The sequence below is a fragment of the Haliotis rufescens genome, unplaced genomic scaffold (assembly GCF_023055435.1).
Source record: "Haliotis rufescens isolate VD_foot unplaced genomic scaffold, xgHalRufe1.0.p SCAF_48, whole genome shotgun sequence".
In the NCBI taxonomy this organism is placed as follows: domain Eukaryota; kingdom Metazoa; phylum Mollusca; class Gastropoda; order Lepetellida; family Haliotidae; genus Haliotis; species Haliotis rufescens.
The window spans coordinates 1,226,484-1,237,448 of NW_025964201.1; the positions used below are offsets into that span (position 1 = coordinate 1,226,484).

Consider the following 10,965-nt stretch of genomic DNA (forward strand, 5'->3'; position numbering starts at 1 on the left):
CATGGCACAGACTGCATTACCTGATAGAACACTAACTACATCTTTAAATGATTTACTACATCTTTAAATGATTTAACACAAACTACGTCTAAGGATGATTAAACACAAACTACATCTAAACATGACTTAACACAAACTGCATCACTAAATGATTTAAGACAAACTGCATCAATTATTGGTTCAGTATAAGCGTTAACTTCAATGATGACATCAGTATTTTCTTCATTACATCATTCTTATATTTGACTAACATGCTATAAAGGCGATGACAAGTGATAGTAACTCTCAATCATCACCCACAACCGAGTTTTAATCACGTGGATAACGCCGCTTTTATTAATGTGGGAGGAAAGCCCGAAGTGATGCAGGTCTCCGACGTTTACCACTTCGGTGAAACCCACGAGCACTGGTATGGTGCTGACAAGCCTAGAAACATAATCGGGGCGAACCGGGATTCGAACCCACAATCAAAGGTTGCTGGCGTGCCCAAGGGACGCAACTCTGCACAGCGAATTGCGGCGCCTAAGACGACTGGGCCACCCTTACAGATCCTTACAAAACGTATGATGCTATTACTACTGAGTAAAGATCTCCTCCTCGCTCAGATCTATTCTGAATATGCCGATTAGGTGTGAAACCTCTGCATAGTTCCGACTGACGTCACGAAGCCACGCCCACCCTGCAGAATGTTGCTCAGTCCCCCAAACTTTGGAATGTTGAGTGGTTAAAATGGCGGAAAGCTCTATGTTGAATCATTCCGATCGGTTTACCAGGTGACATTTGTCAAACAGAAAACACTATTAAATTTATTTTTTGAATGAAATATATCGAGTAAGGTTCTAACTTTTAAATAGAAGGACAGCTTCTGTATGACAACTGGAATCGAAGCGACATGCATGCGTAAACATTTGGCCCTCGTCGTGAAAGCCACGTGATTTGTAATTGTGTTTGTAAATTTTGTAACTGCGACGTATAAACAATTATTCTTTGGTCTGTGGTGGAACACGTTCTTCGGGGGTATAACTTAACATGTACCTTCACAAACATTCATGGATTTAATTTGATATAAAACGATGCTAATGGGGATTAAAAGCTACAAAGATTTCATTCCACAAAGCAAATCTGCCCTTCTCCCATTACCACGAATATGACAGAATATGTCCCCACCACCCACATAATCGTAAACGCGTCCAGGCCGACGATGTTGGTCGTTGTTCATGAGATGTACCACATGTTAGCCTGGCGCGATATTTACGGGGTGCAACATTTTGAACATGGAATTGGTCGCGTGGTTGGTAATTAAATTTTCACCCAACTTTTACCTAAGTCTTCATTGAACCAATATATTGTTACACAAAAATACCCAGCCACAGATTACTTTTTACAAATTGTTGCATAAATGGGCAATGGTTAGAAAGACATAATGAAATTCAATTTCCAATTATATAAAAACAAACAAAACTCTATACTATACTTTCGTTTGCCCATTAGTTTTGCGGTAATATTTCTAAATGCGTCGTGAAGAGACGAGTCCATGGCTTATCCCGATACACAATGACAGGGTAAACCCTATAGGACCTGAGTTTCAGGATAACGGACAGGGGCATGCAGTCAACATTTGCTTCTGAGGATTGCAGCAACTGAACGCTCGTATGCCCCCCTTAGCGACAAAGTTGACTACCCTTAGAATTAGGCAGATGCATTGGCATGCTTGAAACTGGGTCAACACAACGTCACGTTGCAAACTATTTTGGTGTCAGCCAAAGTGTGATCAGAAGGGCATGGGATCAGCTGACCAACGACATGCAGGTGGTCGACAGCATCCCACCACACAGCAGGAAGACGAGTTCCTCCTGATTGCAGCAAAACGTCATCACTTCGTGACTGACACTACACTCAGAAATGACCTGCGGACAGGGCGTAACCGTCTCCATGAGACCGGTCTCTGGTCACGGAGTGTATACATTTGCATGCCACTGACCGGACACCATAGATAGGCACGTTTGGATTGGGCTGAAGATCACGTCAACTGGACAGACCAGGACTGGACTCCAGTACGTTTGCACTGGCCCCAAGAAGATCCGGGTTATAATAGATCTTCAGCAACCCCTTTTTGCCGTAAAAGGCAACTATGCTTGTCACAAGAGGTAGGTCAGGCTCGCTGACTTGGTTGATGCATGTCATCGTATCCAAATTGCGTGGATCGATGCTCATGACATCAATCACTGAATTGTCTGATCCAGACCGCCGTCGTATAGCTGGACTATTGCTGACTGAGGCGTTAAACAACAAACAAACAAAACTATTTTTTTAGATAACTCAATAAATCTACGCAAATGTTACAGATCTTAAAGTTGCAATTAAACTGATGCAGAAAAAATGAAATTATTTTTTCACATAGATCCTCGACTGACAACATTTCACAACACAACACAACAAACAAACAAACAAACAAACCTTTCACTGATGAATCGAGATACTGTCTAGACTTCACAGATCGTCGTGCCCGGGTGTGGCGTATACAAATAACGATTTCAGGATTCCAAAATGACCGCTGTCTTCATGTCCACCAGCGGGGAACGATGACAGGTGTGCGCTGCAGGGATGACCTGTTGGATGTGTACGGGTGACTGTATGCTGGTGCAATGGGACCAGACTTCATTGATGCCTTCCTAGAGCAGGAGGCCATTGTCCGCAGCCCTGTCACCAGACCTCAACCCTATTGTACTTATTGAAGAGTGGAGCAGTCTTTCCTTGGCAACCTCATCCAGACAGTTGTTGAGAGCACGAGACTCTGATCGCATCACGTGGATGAAATAAACGCAAATGAGAGTTGTTATTTAGGACAAGGAGTTTGTTTTCGTGCTGTTGTCTCTGGTCAGACACTCTCATCATTCTAACGGGCGATCTGTCTGATTATTGGCCTCATGTTGTATGTTGACATTGTTTTCTTCACGCAATGTTGTCATTTGGCTATTTCAACTGATGCAGAAATGTGACGCCTTTTTCGGCAAGCATGGGTTGTTGAAGATATATTCTAACCAGGATCTTCACGGGTCTATTGCGGGTGTGTGGATCAATGAATAAATTAGTAGTTAGCAGAAAAGATTACATATTATGTTATCATTGAGATTGTGATATTAAAATACGCTTAGATTGAATATATGCACAATTTATCATGCACAACAATGTATGATCTAATTTAATATATTACATCGTGTGGCTACTTCTCAAAAATTGAAGCTCACATAAAATATTCAGGCATGTTTTTCAGAAATGTTCCACCATTGTTAACACATAAATGAACAAGTTTATAACAACCATTTTCACTTTTATTGATATCATTGTACAGCCAATGGTTTTCACAATGCAGTGGACATAATTTTATTCTTGTCTTTTGTCAAATTGTTATTTTGGTGGATTTTGAAAACACGTGAATGCGAATTCGAAAGTCTTGGAAATCAACATGGCATATTTCATTGTGGGGGAGACAAAGCGACAAAAATCGCTGTACTAATTTATTTCTCAACAAACTTTATTAAATAACAGTAGTTTGGTTATTTTGAGCTTGTACTTGTATATTATTTTGCAAAAAATAGTTTCCGGTAAAATAATGCAAATTCAAATTAAATCACTGTCCGCTCCGAACATGGACGTGGCTGAATTTGAGGGTTTCTTTTTTGTGGCAGTTTCATTATTTGACGACAAACGATGTGTGAGTGTTGTGGCACGGATACACTGGGTCCTGTAGGCTTTGTTCAATTATGCGTCTTCTGAAATTGATTTCACCATGTTTGATAAGCTGATGAGACCATGTGCCCGTGCCGTGTGCCAGTCAGTGCCGGCAGATTGGATATTTTCCTGATCTTTTGGTTTGGTTTGTTGTTTTACGCCGCACTCAGCAATATTCCAGCTATGTGACGGCGGTCTGTAAATAATCGAGTCTGGCCAAGACAATCCAGTGGTTGATATCATCGATCCACGCAATTGGGATCAATGACATGCTTCAACCAAGTCAGCGAGCCTGACCACCCGATCCCGTTCGTCGCCTCTTGCGACAAGCATAGTCGCCTTTTACGGCAAGCGTGGTTTGCTGAAGACCTATTATAACCCGGATCTTTTTGGAGCAGCCACAGTCTGCTTGTACTAGTCCGGACTGATGCTGATTTATAGTGCCAGCTCACTGAGATACCATGCCGCAGTTTAACATGAATATCCCACTCAGACACAGTATACTGACTCCTAGCGTACATTTCTGATAAGTTATCGGCAGCTACTTGTAAGGATCGATATGTAGGCTATCGATGTATTTATAATTAGAGGTTTCATATGGAACCTACTTTTAACCAATCAGAATAAAGATTTCTTGTCATAGTAGACTTATGGTAAATTGTAATATAGATAATATTATATACAATTTGATATCGAACAGCATATAAGGGTCACGACTTCCGCCGGATTGTGTTGTGTAATGCGATAGTCACGTAAACAAGTGAAACTAGTGAATAGTGTTCCAATACTGATTCCTCCGTATGTTCGCCGATATGAGGGAGGTTGATAGCATGATCATTGATCATACATGGACCTTACCCTAACCCGCCAAACGTGGACCTGATTGAACCAGCAAATGACGAGGAACGCATCGTCGATGTTCTCAGCTCCGATATAAGCTGACGTCTCACCAGTGGAACATCCTTCACTATCCCCCTTACCCAGTCTTTGGCATAATGTGTGAAGTTGGCACCATTCTCGTCCACAACAGCCAGATCGCCCCGGTGGGACAGCAGCAACTGAAACACCTCCGTATGCCCCCCATGGGCCGCCACCAACAGCGGCGTACATCCACGCCTGCCCCGACCATTCACGTCCACCGACGTCTCTGCTAGAAGTCGTCTAACAATGTCGACGTGACCCTCTGCTGCTGCCAGAATCAAACAGCCATCGTTGTTGTTGTCAGTCAAAGAGATTTTAGCTCCTGATTTTACCAAAATATCAAATATTTCTGTCTGGCCATAAAAGGCTGCAAACATCACTGCCGTCCAGCCCTTCCCTCCTCGTCCATTGATCTCAAACGTCTTCATTTGGAGCAGTTCCTGAACTATCACCGCATTTCCCCCCATACTTGCTAGCATCAAACAGTTGTCGTTGGCCGCATCCTTGACGGTAACATCTGCTCCGGCTTCCACCAACATCTGGAATACCTCTTGGTGACCTGCCGCTGCAGCGGCCATCAGTGGGGTCCAGCCATCGTTCCCCCGACTCTCTACATCAAAGATCTTCATGTCCAGCAAGTACTGCACTATGTTAGCATTCCCACCGATGCATGCCTGGATGAGACACGTGCTGCCATAATCATCAACAGTCAGCAGATCTGCTTTTTCGTGTACCATTAGATTGAACACACCGTCATTTCCTTCGTGGGCAGCAGCCATGACAGCAGACATCCCGTCCTGACCACGTTTGTTGACGTCGAAGACGTTGTCCATACAAAGGAGGTGCTGGGCCACCTGAACATGGCCATACACGCTCGCCAGCATCAGACAGTCGTTACCGTCGTCGTCAATAAGTGCCAAGTCTGCACCTACAGAAACAAGGATTTGTAATATATCCACATGACCTTTCAACGCAGCCATCATCACTGCTGTCCGCCCATGCTGCCCTCTGTAGTTGATGTCCTGTGATTTCATTGCAATCAGTGTTTCCACGATGCAGCAGTTGCCTGTCTCACAGGCCTTTATTAAGCAAGTGTCCCCCATGCTTGTCAAGGTAACGTCAGCTTCTTCAGCAACTAAAAGATCAAACACCTTCTGATGTTGATGACTAATAGCGGCAAACACGGGAGTCGATTGGTTCTCCTGTTGTCTGTTGATGTTAAAGACATTCAGTGAAATTAGATGTCGAACTATCTCTTCACTTCCGCCAATCGCTGCAAGAAGTAAACAGTCATTGCCAAAATCATCCAAAAGCTTTACGTCAGCACTGACAGACACCAAAGCATCGTATTCCTCACGCTTCCCCAGCAGAGCAGCAACCATGACAGCAGTGCGTCCATACAGTCCTCTTCTGTTGATGTCAAACATCTCCATTTCCAGCAACATCAGCAACACGGAGTCGTGGCCAGCTACAACGGACGCTGTCAGACAGTCCAGCAACTTATCTGTCCTGATGGACACGTCGGCTCCCATGGACACGAGGTAGTCCACCATCTCATGGTGGTTGTTCAGAACGGCTGTCACCAAGGCAGTGCAGCCGTGGGCCCCAAGAGCGTTTATCTCCTGTGGCCTTTTAACCAATATGTCTCTGACAATACCCATGCTTCCCACCTCTGCTGCCAAATGCAAGCAGTTGTTCCCCTCGGCATCAGGCACGGATACGTCAACATCGGCAGCTACCAAGATGTTGAAAATCGCTTTATGATTGCTCAGTGCAGCTACATGTACGGCTGTTCGACCAAGCTTCCCGCCCGCGTTGACGTCATGTTTCCCCCATGACAATAGATTGTTAACTATATATTCAGATCCTCCTTCCACGGCCAGATGAAGACAGTTGTTACCATCCTCGTCAGTCAAGGACAGATCGGCACCTTCAGACATTAATAATTGATATATTGTCCGTTCGCTTTTCAGCGCCGCCTCCATTACAGCCGATCGTTGTTTGTGAACCTGTCTATCGATGTCGTACAGCTCAGCGTCCAGACAGTCCCGGACGAGAGAGGTGTTACCTGCCAGAGAAGCCCAGAACAACAGATCCCCTACTTCACTCAACACAAAGTCCTCGGGAAGTCCCGGCGGCTCAGATGATAGCTGGTCGTATAAAGTCTTCATTGCGTCGTGAGCTGTCTCCATTTTGAGTCAGTGTACCTGGATATCAAGAAGGAATGATGTTAGTGTGTATGTTCTCTGTGAACTGCGTTGTAAGATTAAGATTAATACATTTTGCTGACGTGCATGTTGTCATTTGCACCGAGTCCGATTTTAATGTCCCGATCTAACCTATAATGCCTGCATTCAAAGTGAGAAATAGCTGCCCTGACGCTAGCTGTATCGGTCTAGCTGACATTGTCTGTAGCCTGATTGTCTGACTAAAATATGTATGTTCTAATACATGGCGTCTGGTGTTTGGTGTCTTGTAGCTTTTCAAGATCCCATCAACTGTTTGATGTTTGTTGTTTAACGCTGCACTCAATGGTCCAGGTATATGACGGCGTAACAAATCTTATAATTGGGATAACACTTTCTCAGTAAAGTACAGATTCTCGTACTTTTTGGGGTCCCGTCCGGGATTCGAACCCACCCTGCCAGAGTGAGGCACCTAATCGCCAGCACACAAAGTCAACCATCTAACCCACTCAGCATCCGAGGCTTCCACAAAAATGAAAGTCCGACAACTGGATCACGTACTTTGTGTACCCCTCTGACAAGTGTAAAGTGGCACGGCACCCATGGCCGAAATCTATGAACATACAACGCCATTTAGAAAGTGGTCAAATGTAACAAATCTTATATCTGAGATAACACTTTGAGTCACCTCCGGGATTTGAAACCACCCTGCCAGAGTGAGGCGCCTAATCGCAAGAACACAAAGTCAGCGATCTAACCCATACATTTTACCACTGTCTAAATGGCATTGTGTGTTCATAGCTTTCGGTCATGGGAGCCGTGCCACTTTTCACTTGTCAGAGGGGTTACATTTGACCACTTTCTAAATGGCATTGTGTGTACATGTATGACGGCGGTCTGTAAATAGTCGAGTCTGGACCAGATAATCCAGTGGTTGACATCATGAGCACCGGTCTAAGGAATTGGGATACCATGACATGCATCAACCAAGTCAACAAGTCTGACCACCAGACTCCGTTAGTTGCCTCTTACAAGCATAGTCGCCTCTTATTCTAGCCAGGATCTTCGCAGTCTGTATGATTCCACTGTTTCTGTATCATTGTAAGTGTGATCTCACAAGACTATAACACTCCTGCATCAGTCGGAACTCGCTCTTTTCAATGTATACTCCCTTCAATTACCAGTTACTTTTGAGATCAAGACATATTGTTGAAAGCGGTTAAAACCAGACTCACTTACTCAAAGCCCTGCGACCATCAATCCATGTTTCTCACATGTTTTTCATTATACCCAGCTCTGATGACCATGGGTCCTTTTGTGATCCTGCATGTGTATCGGAGCGCGGGGTGGGGGATAAACAAAGAGTGTCGTGAGAACAAAATTTATTCGGCGGCGTTCGAAAGAAAAGCGTGTATAATTTCAAGGAATGAGCGAAACTATATCCTGTCTCCAACAAAATATTGTAATTCAGAATATGAGATATTCCTCCCATTACATCTGATACATGTCTATGCGCCGTCACTTGTGATAAAACAATCCTGGATATAGATACTGTGTTGGACGTCACTCGTTTCTTCGTCATAACCTCGCATCCCTGGTATGAGGTTTTACGTTTTCCTAGTAAGACCTGGTATGAGGTATTACTTTTTCCTAGTACGACCTGGTATGAGGTATTACTTTTTCCTAGTAAGACCTGGTATGAGGTGTTACTTTTTCCTAGTAAGACCTGGTAAGAGGTATTACTTTTTTCTAGTAAGACCTGGTATGAGGTTTTACTTTTTCCTAGTAAGACCTGGTATGAGGTTTTACTTTTTTCCTAGTAAGACCTGGTATGAGGTTTTACTTTTTTCCAGTAAGACCTGGTATGAGGTTTTACTTTTTTCCAGTAAGACCTGGTATGAGGTTTTACTTTTTCCTAGTAAGACCTGGTAAGAGGTTTTACTTTTTCCTAGTAAGACCTGGTATAAGGTGTTACTTTTTCCTAGTAAGACCTGGTATGAGGTTTTACTTTTTCCTAGTAAGACCTGGTAAGAGGTATTACTTTTTTCTAGTAAGACCTGGTATGAGGTTTTACTTTTTTCTAGTAAGACCTGGTATGAGGTTTTACTTTTTCCTAGTAAGACCTGGTATGAGGTTTTACTTTTTTCCAGTAAGACCTGGTATGAGGTTTTACTTTTTCCTAGTAAGACCTGGTAAGAGGTTTTACTTTTTCCTAGTAAGACCTGGTATAAGGTCTTACTTTTTCCTAGTAAGACCTGGTAAGAGGTATTACTTTTTCCTAGTACGACCTGGTATGAGGTATTACTTTTTCCTAGTAAGACCTGGTATGAGGTGTTACTTTTTCCTAGTAAGACCTGGCATGGGGTTTTATTTTTTCCTAGTAAGACCTGGCATGGGGTTTTATTTTTTCCTAGTAAGACCTGGCATGAGGTTTTACTTTTTCCTAGTAAGACCTGGCATGGGGTTTTACTTTTTCCTTGTAAGACCTGGTATGAGGTATTACTTTTTCCTGGTAAGACCTGTTTGGTTGAGTAGCAGTTGAAGTTTGGACTTAGGGTCTCAAACGTCCAATGTTCTAAAATCGAATAGAAAATTGAAATGTTTTCGTTATGGATGACACAGCCTCCTGATCAGAAGTCAAGTCGATGGGACTGTGTTTGACCTGTATTGCCTGCCTGTATTTTACGAGTGTTTGTTTATATCATTAAATAAGGATTTTTGGTTGAAAATGTCCTCGGGATCGGAATAGCGTCGACACCCTCCCACCCCCGCCCCTTCGTGTTTAACATGTTCAACCCAAACTTCGGAGGCGTCTGTTGACTTACCCTCTCTCCAGCATCTCGGGTGCAGAACGTCATCTCCGTGTTCCCTCCCATGTGGGACAATATCGTGTGTGACAGGGCATCTGTCGCCGTGGTATCAGTGTATGGTATGTCATGATATACTTTATCTGCACCAGAATGAATCATAGTGATGATTAATATGAACACCGTTATCTGCTTGATAAACCGACGACTGCGTCCAGGCTACCGTTCCACAAAGCGATCTTAGCGCTAGGATGATCGTAACTCCCATACTTTTACATAGGCTTAGGACAGTCTCACCGCTACAATCGCTTTGTGGAGCGGGGCCCAGAGAATAGTAATCCTGCACATGTGCCACATCCGTCCCAAGATGGCGTCTCACCAGCACGCTACGGGTCATATTGTTTGTTTGTTGTCCAACGCCGCACAATTCCAGCTATATGACGGCGATGTGTACACAATCATGTCTGGAGGAGACCACCCGGTGATTGATATCGTGAACATCAGTCCAGGCATATTGAGTAAACGATGACATGTAATTAACCCAGTCACCGCACCTGACCCCCGATCCATATAGTCACCTCTCACGGCCAGTACAGGCTGCTGGGGACCTATATCCTTACCGGGAAGATCAGCGAAAGACGAGGCATATCCCCATAGCAACGAAGCCTTTCCCTGTGTCGGTAATACCGAAAATTCAAATACACCTGTACCGCATGAGGACATTGCATATTTTCCAGAACATACCACAGGTCATTCCAACAATTATTAATATGGATTTAATGGATTGTTTTTATCACAGTAACATTAGGTGTTGAATATATCTGTTATCCCGTTTCATCTTAAGCTGGGGAAACGTGACTGTGGTGTTTGTAACGTCGCCCCATCTTTAAGGGAGTCACATTTTCTAATTCTGACTAATCATAACCTTTGTGACATCACCAGTAAATGACGTCATTTCTTTCCTTTCCCGCAATGTTTGTTTGTTTGTTGTTTAACGCCGCACTCAGCAATAGTACAGATAGACGACGGTCTGTAAATAATCGAGTCTGGAGCAGACAATCCAGTGATTGGCATCATGAGCATTGATCCAAGGAATTGGGATACGATGATATGCATCAACCAAGTCAGCGAGCCTGACCACCCGATCCCGTTAGTCGCCTCTTGCGTCAAGCATAGTCGCCTTTAACGGCAAGCATGGGTTGAGGAGGGCTATTCTGACCCCGATCTTCACGGGTGGCCCCGCCATGCAGTGATGTTTCTCATACTGATGCATCATAACCTTGATAGCTAAATAAACATACAATGTTATTACGCACGAT

General features: G+C 43.8%; 1 protein-coding gene across 1 annotated transcript; it reads right to left on the minus strand.

Moving 5' to 3' along the window:
* Nucleotides 1–4,169: 4,169 nt before the first annotated feature.
* On the minus strand, nucleotides 4,170–10,697 carry LOC124117658 (serine/threonine-protein phosphatase 6 regulatory ankyrin repeat subunit A-like). The gene is made up of 2 exons (XM_046479645.2): nucleotides 9,665–10,697; nucleotides 4,170–6,860 (listed from the first exon to the last, which is right to left on the minus strand). The coding sequence occupies exon 2, from the start codon at nucleotides 6,843–6,845 to the stop codon at nucleotides 4,587–4,589; it is 2,259 nt and encodes a 752-aa protein (XP_046335601.2). The 5' UTR covers nucleotides 6,846–6,860; nucleotides 9,665–10,697; the 3' UTR covers nucleotides 4,170–4,586.
* Between the last annotated feature and the right edge of the window lie 268 nt (nucleotides 10,698–10,965).